Source organism: Salmo trutta, chromosome 24, assembly GCF_901001165.1.
Source record: "Salmo trutta chromosome 24, fSalTru1.1, whole genome shotgun sequence".
Lineage (NCBI taxonomy): Eukaryota > Metazoa > Chordata > Actinopteri > Salmoniformes > Salmonidae > Salmo > Salmo trutta.
The window spans coordinates 49,213,797-49,230,733 of NC_042980.1; the positions used below are offsets into that span (position 1 = coordinate 49,213,797).

General features: G+C 45.8%; 1 protein-coding gene across 2 annotated transcripts in view; it reads right to left on the reverse strand.

Moving 5' to 3' along the window:
• Positions 1-9,841: 9,841 nt before the first annotated feature.
• LOC115161451 (unconventional myosin-X) overlaps positions 9,842-16,937 on the reverse strand; it is a 282,041-nt gene continuing 274,945 nt past the window's right edge. For both annotated transcript variants that reach the window (XM_029712440.1, XM_029712439.1), the window contains exons 39-40: positions 16,097-16,288; positions 9,842-14,873 (exon numbers count right to left, since the gene is read on the reverse strand). In XM_029712440.1, the coding sequence (XP_029568300.1) occupies positions 14,769-14,873; positions 16,097-16,288 (297 nt within the window). In that variant the 3' untranslated portion in view covers positions 9,842-14,768. The remainder of the gene's footprint in view (positions 14,874-16,096; positions 16,289-16,937) is intronic.

The following is a 16,937-nucleotide window of genomic DNA, read 5'->3' on the forward strand; positions in this document are numbered from 1 at the left end:
GGTTTTAAACTCTAATTGGCTCACGAGGTCACGTGTCTATATTTTTTTCTCGGGACCGTGCACACACGAGCGCGCAAATCGGTTTAATGCGCGCTCCCGTTAATTATGGCAAATTGGACTTCTTTTTCTATCACCTGAATGAATAAATCAATGTATGAAGTGTGTAAAGATACGTGTTCATTAACGAAGCCTCTCAAAGATGTTTGAGCGTGGCAATCATAGACTAATGTACACTGAACAAAAATATAAAACGCAACATCAAATCATCAAATCACATGTTTATAAAGACTTTTTTTTTTTTACATCAGCAGATGTCAAAGTGCTTATACAGAAACCCAGACTACAACCCCAAAGCACGGCTAGTAGTTAACCAGAACGACACATATTAAAGAGACGGGGTTGCATTCAAGTAGGCAAGAAACAGGATAATTTTTTTGAAGCGGAGTGTTGAAGTGTAGTGCTGTGCTGTACATTCTACCTGAATGTGTACACTTCAAATGTTTGCTGGTAGTCATTTAAAAAACGTTTTCTGACATTTGTACCTTCTTAACGCAACCCTGGTGTTCGTCTCTCAGTAACTCTTTTTTTTGTTTTGCACCCAAATGAAAATAGGAGGGAATCTTACAAAATATTTTTCAGTAAAACATTGATGTATTATTAAAATACTGCAAAAGAAAAAACCCTATACAATTTTCCAGACTGAATATATATAAACAATTCCAGTCAAGAAATCATCAAACGGAGTTTCCAAATAAGTAAGCAGGATACTTTAATTATCTTGAAATCTGGCATATGGGTTCTCCTTGGCCAAACCTGAAACAGAAATAACTGTCAATATGGAGTCTATATACAGGGTGTTACGGTACAAAGTCAATGTGGAGTCTATATACAGGGTGCTACGGTATAGAGTCAATGTGGAGGCTATATACAGGGTGTTACGGTACAAAGTCAATGTGGAGTCTATATACAGGGTGTTACGGTACAGAGTCAATGTGGAGGCTATATACAGGAGGTACTGGTACAGAGTCAATGTGGAGGCTATATACAGGGGGTACCGGTACAGAGTCAATGTGGAGGCTATATACAGGGGGTACCAGTACAGAGTCAATGGGGAGGTTATATACAGGGGGTACCGGTACAGAGTCAATGTGGAGGCTATATACAGGGGGTTCTTAACAACACTATTAACAAGGCAGGTCCTACAGGCCCTGGACTACTGTTCAGTCTTGTGGTCAGGTGCCACAAAAAAAGGATTTAGGAAAATTTCAATTGGCTCAGAACAGGGCAGCACGGCTGGTCCTTGGATGTACACAGAGAGCTAATATTAATAATATGCATGTCAATCTCTCCTGGCTGAAAGTGGAGGAGAGATTGACTTCCTCATTACTTGTATTTTGTGAGAGGTATTGACATGTTGAATGCACCGGGCTGTCTGTCTAAACTACTGGCACACAGCTCAGACACCCATACATACCCCACAAAACATGCCACCAGAGGTCTGTTTAAACTACTGGCACACAGCTCAGACACCCATCCATACCCCACAAGACATGCCACCAGAGGTCTGTTTAAACTACTGGCACACAGCTCAGACACCCATGCATACCCCACAAGACATGCCACAAGAAGTCTCTTCACAGTCCCCAAGTCCAGAACAGACTATGGGAGGAGCACAGTACTACATAGAGCCATGACTACATGGAACTCTATTCCACATCAGGACACTGACGCAAGCAGTAAAACTAGATTTAAAATACATGATAAAAAAACACCAATGGAGCAGCAGGGACTGTGAAGAGACACAAACATTGGCACAGACACACACGCAGGCAGGCAGGCAGGCAGGCAGGCAGGCAGACACGATAACATACGCACTATACTGTACATACACATGGATTTAGTACTGTAGATATGTGGTAGTGGTGGAGTAGGGGCCTGAGGGCACACAGTGTGTTGTGAAATCTGTGAATGTATTATAATGTTTTTAAAATTGTATAAATTGGCTTAATTTTGCTGGACCCCAGGAAGAGTAGCTGCTGCTTTGGCAGGAACTAATGGGGATCCATAATAAACCCCAGGAAGAGTAGCTGCTGCCTTGACAGGAACTAATGGGGATCCATAATAAACCCCAGGAAGAGTAGCCGCTGTCTTGGCAGGAACTAATGGGGATCCATAATAAACCCCAGGAAGAGCAGCCGCTGCCTTTGCAGGAACTAATGGGGATCCATAATAAACCCCAGGAAGAGCAGCCGCTGCCTTGGCAAGAACTAATGGGGATCCATAATAAATACTAATACAGACCTCATCTTTATTAGAGGCTGGCCCGGTTGGTGACCACGGCAACACCCCTCCAGGTCTAGAGAGATAGAGAGAGAGACAAATTGTTTAATTTATCCTGCTGCTCTGGCTTTTACAGGAGTGGAGCGTGTAACTTGTTCTTGGCCAATCACACACTACATGACAAAGTATGTGGACACCTGCTCGTCAAACATCTCATTCCAAAATCATGGTCATTAATATGGAGTTGTTCCCCCCTTTGCTGCTATAACAGCCTCCACTCTTCTGGGAAGGCTTTCCACTAGATGTTGGTACATTGCTGCGGGGACTTGCTTCCATTCAGCCACAAGAGCATTAGTGAGGTCGGGTACTGATGTTGGGCGATTAGGCCTGGCTCTCAGTCGGCGTTCCAATTCATCCCAAAGGTGTTCGATGGGGTTGAGTTTAGAGCTCTGTGCAGGCCAGTGAAGTTCTTCCACACCGATCTTGACAAACCATTTCTGTATGGACCTCGTTTTGTGCACGGAGGCCTTCCCCAAACTGTTGCCACAAAGTTGGAAGCATAGAGTCGTCTAGAATGTCATTGTATGCTGTAGCGTTAAGATTTCCCTTCACTGGAACTAAGGGGCCCGAACCATGAAAAACAACCCCAGACAATTATTCCTCCTCCACCAAACTTTACAGTTGGCACTATGCATTCGAGCAGGTAACGTTCTCCTAGCATCTGCCAAACCCAGATTCGTCTGTCAGACTGCCAGATGGTGAAGCGTGATTAATGAGTCCAGAGAACGCTTTTTCACTGTGACAGAGTCCAATGGCGGCGAGCTTTACAACACTCCAGCCGACACCATGCGCATGGTGATCTTAGGCTTGTGTGCGGCTGCTCGGCCATGGAAACCCATTTCATGAAGCTCCCGAACAAACAGTTTGGAACTCTGTAGCTAGTGTTGCTACCGAGGACAGGTGATTTTACGCGCTATGAGCTTCAGCACTCAGCGGTCCCGTTCTGTGAGCTTGTGTGGCCTACCACTTCGCTGCTGAGCCGTTGTTGCTCCTAGACGTTTCCACTTCACAACAGCACTTTACAGTTGACTGGGGTGGATCAAGCAGGGAAAATATTTGACAAACTCAATGGTTGGAAAGGTGGCATCCTATGACGGTGCCAAGTTGAAAGTCACTGAGCTCTTCAGTAAGACCATTCTACTGCCTATGTTTGTCTATGGAGATTGCATGGCTGTGTGCTCGATTTTATACACATGTCAGCAACTGGTGTTGCTGAAATAGCCGAATGCACTAATTTGAAGGGATGTCCACATACTTTTGTATGTATGTGTGTATGTATATATATAATAAATGCCAAGAGGGCACCATTACTAAAGTACAAACTGTTCTGGAAACTCTATACTGTACTTCTACTCACAGGGATCTTCTCAGACTGCCTCAGCATTATAACACCTCTACTTTCCTCACTGCCTCAGCATTATAACACCTCTACTTTCCTCACTGCCTCAGCATTATGTCATCTCTACTTTCCTCACTGCCTCAGCATTATGTAATCTCTATTTTTCTCACTGCCTCAGCATTATGTCATCTCTACTTTCCTCTCTGCCTCAGCATTATGTCACCTCTACTTTCCTCTCTGCCTCAGCATTATGTCACCTCTACTTTCCTCTCTGCCTCAGCATTATAACACCTCTACTTTCCTCACTGCCTCAGCATTATGTCACCTCTACTTTCCTCTCTGCCTCAGCATTATAACACCTCTACTTTCCTCCCTGCCTCAGCATTATGTCACCTCTACTTTCCTCTCTGCCTCAGCATTATAACACCTCTACTTTCCTCACTGCCTCAGCATTATGTCACCTCTACTTTCCTCTCTGCCTCAGCATTTTAACACCTCTACTTTCCTCTCTGCCTCAGCATTATGTCACCTCTACCTTCCTCTCTGCCTCAGCATTATAACACCTCTACCTTCCTCTCTGCCTCAGCATTATAACACCTCTACTTTCCTCACTGCCTCAGCATTATGTCATCTCTACTTTCCTCTCTGCCTCAGCATTATGTCACCTCTACCTTCCTCTCTGCCTCAGCATTATAACACCTCTACCTTCCTCTCTGCCTCAGCATTATAACACCTCTACTTTCCTCACTGCCTCAGCATTATGTCACCTCTACTTTCCTCTCTGCCTCAGCATTATAACACCTCTACTTTCCTCTCTGCCTCAGCATTATGTCACCTCTACCTTCCTCTCTGCCTCAGCATTATAACACCTCTACCTTCCTCTCTGCCTCAGCATTATAACACCTCTACTTTCCTCACTGCCTCAGCATTATAACACCTCTACTTTCCTCACTGCCTCAGCATTATGTCACCTCTACCTTCCTCTCTGCCTCAGCATTATAACACCTCTACCTTCCACTCTGCCTCAGCATTATAACACCTACTTTCCTCACTGCCTCAGCATTATAACACCTCTACTTTCCTCACTGCCTCAGCATTATAACACCTCTACTTTCCTCACTGCCTCAGCATTATAACACCTCTACTTTCCTCCCTGCCTCAGCATTATGTCACCTCTACTTTCCTCCCTGCCTCAGCATTATAACACCTCTACTTTCCTCACTGCCTCAGCATTATAACACCTCTACTTTCCTCTCTGCCTCAGCATTATAACACCTCTACTTTCCTCCCTGCCTCAGCATTATGTCACCTCTACTTTCCTCCCTGCCTCAGCATTATGTCACCTCTACTTTCCTCCCTGCCTCAGCATTATAACACCTCTACTTTCCTCACTGCCTCAGCATTATAACACCTCTACTTTCCTCTCTGCCTCAGCATTATAACACCTCTACTTTCCTCCCTGCCTCAGCATTATGTCACCTCTACTTTCCTCCCTGCCTCAGCATTATGTCACCTCTACTTTCCTCTCTGCCTCAGCATTATGTCACCTCTACTTTCCTCTCTGCCTCAGCATTATGTCACCTCTACTTTCCTCACTGCCTCAGCATTATAACACCTCTACTTTCCTCACTGCCTCAGCATTATGTCACCTCTACTTTCCTCTCTGCCTCAGCATTATAACACCTCTACTTTCCTCACTGCCTCAGCATTATAACACCTCTACTTTCCTCCCTGCCTCAGCATTATAACACCTCTACTTTCCTCTCTGCCTCAGCATTATAACACCTCTACTTTCCTCACTGCCTCAGCATTATAACACCTCTACTTTCCTCCCTGCCTCAGCATTATAACACCTCTACTTTCCTCACTGCCTCAGCATTATAACACCTCTACTTTCCTCTCTGCCTCAGCATTATAACACCTCTACTTTCCTCTCTGCCTCAGCATTATAACACCTCTACTTTCCTCTCTGCCTCAGCATTATAACACCTCTACTTTCCTCACTGCCTCAGCATTATAACACCTCTACTTTCCTCCCTGCCTCAGCATTATAACACCTCTACTTTCCTCACTGCCTCAGCATTATAACACCTCTACTTTCCTCCCTGCCTCAGCATTATAACACCTCTACTTTCCTCCCTGCCTCAGCATTATGTCACCTCTACTTTCCTCCCTGCCTCAGCATTATAACACCTCTACTTTCCTCACTGCCTCAGCATTATAACACCTCTACTTTCCTCACTGCCTCAGCATTATAACACCTCTACTTTCCTCACTGCCTCAGCATTATAACACCTCTACTTTCCTCACTGCCTCAGCATTATAACACCTCTACTTTCCTCACTGCCTCAGCATTATAACACCTCTACTTTCCTCCCTGCCTCAGCATTATGTCACCTCTACTTTCCTCCCTGCCTCAGCATTATGTCACCTCTACTTTCCTCCCTGCCTCAGCATTATAACACCTCTACTTTCCTCACTGCCTCAGCATTATAACACCTCTACTTTCCTCCCTGCCTCAGCATTATAACACCTCTACTTTCCTCCCTGCCTCAGCATTATGTCACCTCTACTTTCCTCTCTGCCTCAGCATTATAACACCTCTACTTTCCTCCCTGCCTCAGCATTATAACACCTCTACTTTCCTCCCTGCCTCAGCATTATAACACCTCTACTTTCCTCCCTGCCTCAGCATTATAACACCTCTACTTTCCTCCCTGCCTCAGCATTATGTCACCTCTACTTTCCTCTCTGCCTCAGCATTATAACACCTCTACTTTCCTCCCTGCCTCAGCATTATAACACCTCTACTTTCCTCCCTGCCTCAGCATTATAACACCTCTACTTTCCTCCCTGCCTCAGCATTATGTCACCTCTACTTTCCTCTCTGCCTCAGCATTATGTCACCTCTACTTTCCTCTCTGCCTCAGCATTATAACACCTCTACTTTCCTCTCTGCCTCAGCATTATGTCACCTCTACTTTCCTCTCTGCCTCAGCATTATGTCACCTCTACTTTCCTCTCTGCCTCAGCATTATGTCACCTCTACTTTCCTCCCTGCCTCAGCATTATAACACCTCTACTTTCCTCCCTGCATTATGTCACTTCCCCACTGTTTTCACCCTGTCCCACTCTCATAGGAGGTTTCTGTTCCCCAGCAACATGGCCACCCCCACAATTTAAACACACCACTTTTTCCACCAAAACTACACTCTCCTTTGTCCTTCACACTCCTGCACACCTCCTACATTCTGCTGAAAGATGACCATAAACCTGGCACGTGAAACACCGTAATGGGTTGGGAACAAAAGCTCTCACGGCATAACATATATACCATAGCATGACCTGATAATCACTCAGAATCCTCAGTCTTGTGCTCGCCGCTGGGTCTGCGTCACACCAAATGGAGGGCATCACAAACATGGGAATCCTCATTTTCAGCTCATCCACCTCTGTTCAGGAGAGAAAAGCAGGACACACTTATCGTCCCGACGCACGTAACGCCCACTCCCTCTGGGAAGAAGACAAGTCCACTTCAGGATACTTTGACCGAATTGACAGAACCTAGCTCCTTCTTCACCCAGCCTGATACCACAAATGGATTGGCCAAAACGATCCACTCTCTCCACGAATTGTACTCCCACTGAGCCATAGTCATCTCGGGCATTTTCCTAATCCTTGGGGTGAGGCTTGGAAGCCTTCACCTCACCTGTCAGCACAGATTCTTTCTTTTCTCTTCCGTCAGGTTTGTTTTCTGAGCTTTCAATACCTGTCGCCTTTTCAGGGTTTTCAGGGGAGGAACATGTTAAGTATCTCTCCTGTAGCTGACTCAAATGAGGAAGTACTCGGCTTGTATTGGGGCAGACGTGGATTTGTACAGTTTGTACCTAGCGCCCTTCTTTCTGCCTCGCGTCATCTCGCCATCCACCATCCCAAACTCGTGACGTCCCTAGCTGAGCTCCTTAGGGCTGTGTCCCTAGCTGAGCTCCTTAGGGCTGTGACCCTAGCTGTGTTCCTAGCTGAGCTCCTTAGGGCTGTGTTGCCGGCTGAGCTCCTTAGGGCTGTGTTCCTAGCTGAGCTCCTTAGGGCTGTGTTGCTAGCTGTGTTCCTAGCCAAGCTCCTTAGGGCTGTGTTCCTAGCTGAGCTCCTTAGGGCTGTGTTCCTAGCTGAGCTCCTTAGGGCTGTGTTCCTAGCTGAGCTCCTTAGGGCTGTGTTCCTAGCTGTGTTCCTTAGGGCTGTGTTCCTAGCTGAGCTCCTTAGGGCTGTGTTGCTAGCTGTGTTCCTAGCTGAGCTCCTTAGGGCTGTGTTCCTAGCTGTTCCTTAGGGCTGTGTTGCCGGCTGAGCTCCTTAGGGCTGTGTCCCTAGCCGAGCTCCTTAGGGCTGTGACCCTAGCTGTGTTCCTAGCTGAGCTCCTTAGGGCTGTGTTGCCGGCTGAGCTCCTTAGGGCTGTGTCCCTAGCCGAGCTCCTTAGGGCTGTGACCCTAGCTGTGTTTCTAGCTGAGCTCCTTAGGGCTGTGTTGCCGGCTGAGCTCCATAGGGCTGTGTCCCTAGCCGAGCTCCTTAGGGCTGTGACCCTAGCTGTGTTCCTTAGGGCTGTGTTCCTAGCTGAGCTCCTTAGGGCTGTGTTGCTAGCTGTGTTCCTAGCCAAGCTCCTTAGGGCTGTGTTCCTAGCTGAGCTCCTTAGGGCTGTGTTCCTAGCTGAGCTCCTTAGGGCTGTGTTACTAGCTGTGTTCCTAGCTGAGCTCCTTAGGGCTGTGTTCCTAGCTGTGTTCCTTAGGGCTGTGTTCCTAGCTGAGCTCCTTAGGGCTGTGTTACTAGCTGTGTTCCTAGCTGAGCTCCTTAGGGCTGTGTTCCTAGCTGTGTTCCTAGCTGAGCTCCTTAGGGCTGTGTTCCTAGCCGAGCTCCTTAGGGCTGTGTTCCTAGCGGAGCTCCTTAGGGCTGTGTACCTAGCTGAGCTCCTTAGGGCTGTGTTCCTAGCCGAGCTCCTTAGGGCTGTGTTCCTAGCTGTGTTCCTAGCTGAGCTCCTTAGGGCTGTGTTCCTAGCTGAGCTCCTTAGGGCTGTGTACCTAGCTGAGCTCCTTAGGGCTGTGTTCCTAGCTGAGCTCCTTAGGGCTGTGTTCCTAGCTGAGCTCCTTAGGGCTGTGACCCTAGCTGAGCTCCTTAGGGCTGTGACCCTAGCTGAGCTCCTTAGGGCTGTGTTCCTAGCTGAGCTCCTTAGGGCTGTGTTCCTAGCTGAGCTCCTTAGGGCTGTGACCCTAGCTGAGCTCCTTAGGGCTGTGACCCTAGCTGAGCTCCTTAGGGCTGTGACCCTAGCTGAGCTCCTTAGGGCTGTGACCCTAGCTGAGCTCCTTAGGGCTGTGTTCCTAGCTGAGCTCCTTAGGGCTGTGTTCCTAGCTGAGCTCCTTAGGGCTGTGACCCTAGCTGAGCTCCTTAGGGCTGTGACCCTAGCTGAGCTCCTTAGGGCTGTGACCCTAGCTGAGCTCCTTAGGGCTGTGTTCCTAGCTGAGCTCCTTAGGGCTGTGACCCTAGCTGAGCTCCTTAGGGCTGTGACCCTAGCTGAGCTCCTTAGGGCTGTGACCCTAGCTGAGCTCCTTAGGGCTGTGACCCTAGCTGAGCTCCTTAGGGCTGTGACCCTAGCTGAGCTCCTTAGGGCTGTGACCCTAGCTGAGCTCCTTAGGGCTGTGACCCTAGCTGAGCTCCTTAGGGCTGTGACCCTAGCTGAGCTCCTTAGGGCTGTGACCCTAGCTGAGCTCCTTAGGGCTGTGACCCTAGCTGAGCTCCTTAGGGCTGTGTTCCTAGCTGAGCTCCTTAGGGCTGTGACCCTAGCTGAGCTCCTTAGGGCTGTGACCCTAGCTGAGCTCCTTAGGGCTGTGACCCTAGCTGAGCTCCTTAGGGCTGTGTTGCTTGGTTGCATGGATTTTCTAGTGATGTCAGAGTGGCTTTTAGCTTCTTTTTTTGTGTGAAATATTAGCTACCTGCAAAGTATCTTTATTATAATTCTTCTGAAGTAGCTACATTTTCGAAAAAGGCAGGATTTTGTGTAAGATGTAGCTACATTAGTTTCAAAGCAGTTTTTGTTATTCCAATGGCCAGAAACTGTTTTTGTGTCATAGTACTGTAGCTACATGTTGGTATCCAGACAACACTGTACAGACAACGCCAAACAGGTTATAAATACAATCATTTATTTAAGCATCTTGTAAATCCAGTTACAAAAAAAAATAATTAATAATTTCCAGATTGTTTCTCTTTTTCTCTCTCTCTCTCCAAATAAACAGAAACATGTCATAAGTACAGTAACGATCAACGGGAACATACCAGTAGTTCTGGTGTGGCTGCCGGCAGCTGGCCAGAAAAAACAGACAGAGGGGCATCCCTAATGGCACCCTATTCCCTATAGGTTCCAGTCTAAAGTAGTGCACTATATAGGGAATAGGGTGCCAATTCAAGACGCACACACAGAGAGAGCTGAGAAACAGCCTGTGTCTGCTTAAAGTCCTGACCCTCTCTTCCTGACTATTAGAATTACACACACACAGTAAATACCCCACCCTCCCATTGTCTTCCATCAGATAGAGCGTGCTTTCCGACCTGCACTGATCCGTCTTGTATCTCGCAAAGGATCATGGGATAGATCAAAAGAAGTCCGGCTACAACGGGCTGTCACGACGTTAGAAAATATTACCCAGGAGACATCATCTGCTGAACCTCATTCCTGCCTCAGAACTGACTGAATTCAGCTATGTTAAAACCACAAATACAGTGTGTCAATAATGTTGATGTTTTTTTTGGTGAGGAAGTCTTTAAGTCGCCCCATTTTACATCTAGCTAATGATTCTTGTGCTTCAAATGAGCAGTATTTCTGAAGTTTGAACTATGGGCACGAAAGCCTACGTTTGTCCAACAGCTGAGCCAGTCCCTGAAATCATCTTGACTGAAATGACACTGCTAACCAACCAGCTACCTTCTTAGTGCTGCACAAACAATGTTGAATCTTCCAACAAAAGCTAGTTAGCAAGCTGCTGTAGCTAGTAGTGCTAATGCTTCCATTATTCTGAGTTTTCATGAAGCAGTAGCCTCTCAGCTGACCCAACAATACGATCCGGAGAAACATGCTGATCTGTGGACTGATTTCTGTTATTAACAGCCACTTGCATGTCTACAACTTCAGGGTCATTTAAACAGGCTAAGCAAGCTTTTTAATGTCAGTGACGGAAGAGCTAGCTGACTAGCTAGCTAGCTACAACAGATAGCAACATAGCTGATCAAGTCACTGCCTGGCGAGCAACGTCCTGGAATTTGTGCAGAAGGTAACCCCTGGTTTGTTTTTATTTTCTCACAATTGCAAACTATTAAATCACTGTCACAACGTTTGAAATAATTTAGCTAGCTAGTTATTCTGCCTATTTCATGGAGAATCATATGAGAGCGCTGTGATGTTTTAAAAAAAATAAAAAAATAATGGACTATGTTTTAATTTGTTGAATCGACCCGGTTTGAGGTACGAGCGTCGCGGAGGAGTGACGCCATCTGACGTGAGACAATGTCACCCTCCCTCCAATCATGACCAAAATAACAATCCATCCTTCAGTAACAGAGGTACCAAGCAATATCCTGCTCGTCTCATCAAAACACCACGCTCTCATTAAAACTACAGTTTCAGTCACAATCATTACAAAGACACAAAAAATAATAATAATAATGATTTTCATAATAGAAAATATAACAGTTTAAATTATTTAAAATACTGGAGACTAAATTCTATAATCATGGTTTACAGAAATAAGCACGTTTATATTAACCACAGCCTTTAGTGTAAATAAACATCCTACATGTAGTAGTAGGAAGAAGCAACGGACTATATATTGGTTTGTTCTAGTCATATATATATATATATTGGTTTGTTCTAGTCATATATAAAAGGCAAGTGTCGTTTCACCAGATTTGAAACCATATGGTTTAAACCCTGCTTCTCAGGCACTGGGTAGAATGGCAGCCTTGACCACCTGTGTTATAACTGGTTATAACCACCAAGTTATTAACCCTGACATACACTTGTTGGGGGGACGCCATTCCTGAAAGGCAAAACTACTACTTACAGTCCAAAGTAGTCGAATAACAACATGGATGGAAGCAGTGAAAATATTACTACTTACAGTCCAAAGTAGTCGAATAACAACATGGATGGAAGCAGTGAAACTATTACTACTTACAGTCCAAAGTAGTCGAATAACAACATGGATGGAAGCAGTGAAACTATTACTACTTACAGTCCAAAGTAGTCGAATAACAACATGGATTGAAGCAGTGAAACTATTACTACTTACAGTCCAAAGTAGTCGAATAACAACATGGATGGAAGCAGTGAAACTATTACTACTTACAGTCCAAAGTAGTCGAATAACAACATGGATGGAAGCAGTGAAACTATTACTACTTACAGTCCAAAGTAGTCGAATAACAACATGGATGGAAGTAGTGAAACTATTTAAGGCATTAAAATATAAAGAGGTTCAACTCCTTGGGTCTGTGGCCTGAAATTGGACTCATATTGCTCATCAAACCCGAGGGGGAAGTCTACAAACCTTATTTCTCTATTCTGTGGCAATAGAGTAGCTACTAAAGAGAGTATTGTAATGAGTGATGACTGCCCTGAGGATCAATAAGGATCACATCGTATATCCTTAGATAGACAAATCACTGCTTCTCATTATAAATATAGAACGGTATAGTTGTGTGCATCAACAACTCATATGTTAGAATAATAATAATAACAATAACGCATTTGCAACGTCAAAATAAGACCCAACTGGAGAGCTGTAGTCAGGTAGGCCTTGACTTCTCAGTCAATCTAAATCTCATGCCATTGGAAAGGTATTTGAAATGCTCAAACTCGACGCAAAAAAAGGACATCTGATGTGACGCGATTCTTGATCGGTTCATACCATCGATAAGGTGATGTAAATAATGGCAGAAAAAAAAAAATGGTCGGTCATCCACTCTGTCGACAGCTAGAGAAAAGTGTTAGACATTTTAATTATACACATTCTAGAATGTTCTGTTTAAATAGATGTGGTGAAGAGGCCAATGGAATGCAGACGGGCGGAGGGATTGATAGGACGACGCTGGATTGGTGCACATTTAAACAAATCTGATCTAACAAAGTGGACCTTTGTCAAATCCGTCGTGATTGACGTATTGCAGTAGGCTCACAATGTGGTAATTTAAGTCCGATTTAGATATATTTGGCTGTTTTCACTGCATAAATTTTAGAAGTTGTCCCTTTTCAGATTTAGAAGAAGTGACTGCTAAATACTAACTCCCATTCGTATAAGCTGGTAGCATAGCTAGCATACAGAAATTGGTAGTGGTAGTCAAAGTAGTTTTCAACTTTAACGCAGTTGATTGGTGACGATGAAATGAACATGAATTGGGGTTGACATCCATACAAGCATTATACTCCGATGTCTACCTCAACACAGTGTGAAACAAGAGTCTAACTAAACGCAGGCTAATGTTGCTGGGGGGCAATGAGGAGAATCGGGATCTTTCCCCCACACGTTTCCATGGCATTTCCATTGTTTTGGTCGAGTTCCATTGACCTCTTTACCACATATATATGCAATGAGAGACACACTACGATTCTCAGAATCTTCTAGATGAGATTCCTTGTTGCCGACGGAGGTGAACAAGTTATTGAGTAGCTGATTAACAGCCTTCAGTTATCCAGACATCTGGGTTGAGGAGAGCAGTCCCTCTTGTCTTCATAGAATTATTGTCTTGTAGTGTTAGCCTTTTAGCCTGTTAGCATTTTAGCCTTTTAGCCTTTTAGCCTGTTAGCCTGGGACGGCAGGAAGTCAACTGGGATGTGTCCTGTAATGTTAGCCTTTTAGCCTGTTAGCCTGGGGCGGCAGGAAGCCAACTGGGATGTGTCCTGTAATGTTAGCCTGTTAGCCTGTTAGCCTGGGGCGGCAGGAAGCCAACTGGGATGTGTCTGTCCTGTTAGCCTTTTAGCCTGTTAGCCTGGGGCGGCAGGAAGCCAACTGGGATGTGTCCTGTAATGTTAGCCTGTTAGCCTGGGGCGGCAGGAAGCCAACTGGGATGTGTCTTGTTGTGTTAGCCTTTTAGCCTGTTAGCCTGGGGCGGCAGGAAGCCAACTGGGATGTGTCCTGTAATGTTAGCCTGTTAGCCTGGGGCGGCAGGAAGCCAACTGGGATGTGTCTTGTTGTGTTAGCCTTTTAGCCTGTTAGCCTGGGGCGGCAGGAAGCCAACTGGGATGTGTCTTGTCCTGTTAGCCTTTTAGCCTGTTAGCCTGGGGCGGCAGGAAGCCAACTGGGATGTGTCTTGTAATGTTAGCCTTTTAGCCTGTTAGCCTGGGGCGGCAGGAAGCCAACTGGGATGTGTCCTGTAATGTTAGCCTTTTAGCCTGTTAGCCTGGGGCGGTGGGAAGCCAACTGGGATGTGTCATGTAATGTTAGCCTTTTAGCCTGTTAGCCTGCGGCGGTGGGAAGTCAACTGGGATGTGTCCTGTAATGTTAGCCTTTTAGCCTGTTAGCCTGGGGCGGCAGGAAGCCAACTGGGATGTGTCCTGTAATGTTAGCCTTTTAGCCTGTTAGCCTGGGGCGGTGGGAAGCCAACTGGGATGTGTCCTGTAATGTTAGCCTTTTAGCCTGTTAGCCTGGGGCGGCAGGAAGCCAACTGGGATGTGTCTGTCCTGTTAGCCTTTTAGCCTGTTAGCCTGCGGCGGTGGGAAGTCAACTGGGATGTGTCTGTCCTGTTAGCCTTTTAGCCTGTTAGCCTGGGGCGGCAGGAAGCCAACTGGGATGTGTCCTGTAATGTTAGCCTTTTAGCCTGTTAGCCTGGGGCGGTGGGAAGCCAACCGGGATGTGTCCTGTAATGTTAGCCTTTTAGCCTGTTAGCCTGGGGCGGTGGGAAGCCAGCTGGGCTGTGTCCTGTCCTATCCTGTTAGCTTGTTAGCCTTTTAGCCTGTTAGCCTGTGGCAGTGGGAAGTCAACTGGTCTGTGTCCTGTTAGCCTGTTAGCCCGGGGCGGTGGGAAGCCAGCTCGGCTGTGTCCTGTCCTGTCCCTAATCACCTGACCCAGTTGGTTCCGTAGCTGGAAACAGATCTGACACTGCATCTCTTCTTCACTATCATGTTGATGTAGGCTTTCATGATCTTGGTGATCTCTCCAACCTGAAACAATACAGAGGATACAGTTTTAACAGCAGGGAAAACGACGTACAGACGCCCATTATCAGCAACCATCACTCCTGTGGTCCAATGGCACGTCGTTGTGTTAGCTAATCCAAGTTTATCATTTAAAAAAAGGCTAATTGATCATTAGAAAACCATTTTTCAATTATGTTAGCACAGCTGAAAACTGTTGTCCTGCTTAAAGAAGCAATAAAACTGGCCTTCTTTAGACTAGTTGATCAATTTGCCTTTTAAAATGATAAACTTGGATTAGCTAACACAACGTGCCATTGGAACACAGGAGTGATGGTTGCTGATAATGGGCCTCTGTACGCCTATGTAGATATTCCATAAAAAATCGACCATTTCCAGCTACAATAGTCATTTACAACATTAACAACGTCTACACTGTATTTCCAATCAATTTGATGTTATTTTAATGAACAAAACATTTGCTTTTCTTTCAAAAACAAGGACATTTCTAAGTGACCCCAAACTTTTAAACAGTAGTGTATGTGTTTAGAAGCATCATAACAGCCAAAAAAGGCCTTGTTGGTTGACGTTCTGAAAGGCTAGCCTGGGGTACCAGTATATTTGCTATCATGTCAACTCCCTGTCATTCATTGTCTTGCCAAACATGGTGGCATGAGCATAAATAGACCTGGGACTAGGCTACTGGTCATTTATAATCTGGTGTTATAAACAGACCAGGGACCAGGCTACTGGTCATTTATAATCTGGTGTTATAAACAGACCAGGGACCAGGCTACTGGTCATTTATAATCTGGTGTTATAAACAGACCTGGGACCAGGCTACTGGTCATTTATAATCTGGTGTTATAAACAGACCAGGGACCAGGCTACTGGCCATTTATAATCTGGTGTTATAAACAGACCAGGGACCAGGCTACTGGTCATTTATAATCTGGTGTTATAAACAGACCTGGGACCAGGCTACTGGTCATTTATAATCTGGTGTTATAAACAGACCAGGGACCAGGCTACTGGCCATTTATAATCTGGTGTTATAAACAGACCAGGCTACTGGTCATTTATAATCTGGTGTTATAAACAGACCTGGAACCAGGCTACTGGTCATTTATAATCTGGTGTTATAAACAGACCAGGGACCAGGCTACTGGTCATTTATAATCTGGTGTTATAAACAGACCAGGGACAAGGCTAGTACTTCTATAATGTTGTATTATGGTGTAATACTGTACCAGAGGTGTCTCAAAGAACATCTCTCTGTCGTCCACAGTGATTTTATAAGTAGTGGCCTGGGGAGCTCCGAAGAAGATGATGTGTTCGTAGGGGAACGTCTCCAGAGGTTTGGGTTCTCCTCTCTTGTAGACCGACACGTTCTCTGCACTCACACTCAGCCACAGGTCGTGAGGAAAGCCTCCTTCTTTACACTGAGGAGACAGAGACATACAGCAGGTCAGACACAAAGTTAAAGGAATGAATCAAATACCCTAGCCCTATTCACCACAGTATCATCCCTAGCCCTGTTCACCACAGACAGCATCATCCCTAGCCCTATTCACCACAGCATCATCCCTAGCCCTATTCACCACAGTATCATCCCTAGCCCTGTTCACCACAGTATCATCCCTAGCCCTGTTCACCACAGACAGTATCATCCCTAGCCCTATTCACCACAGACAGTATCATCTCTAGCCCTGTTCACCACAGTATCATCTCTAGCCCTGTTCACCACAGACAGTATCATCCCTAGCCCTGTTCACCACAGTATCATCCCTAGCCCTATTCACCACAGTATCATCCCTAGCCCTGTTCACCACAGACAGCATCATCCCTAGCCCTATTCACCACAGCATCATCCCTAGCCCTATTCACCACAGTATCATCCCTAGCCCTGTTCACCACAGTATCATCCCTAGCCCTGTTCACCACAGACAGTATCATCCCTAGCCCTGTTAACCACAGTATCATCCCTAGCCCTGTTCACCACAGACAGTATCATCTCTAGCCCTGTTCACCACAGTATCATCCCTAGCCCTGTTCACCACAGTATCATCTCTAGCCCTGTTCACCAGACAG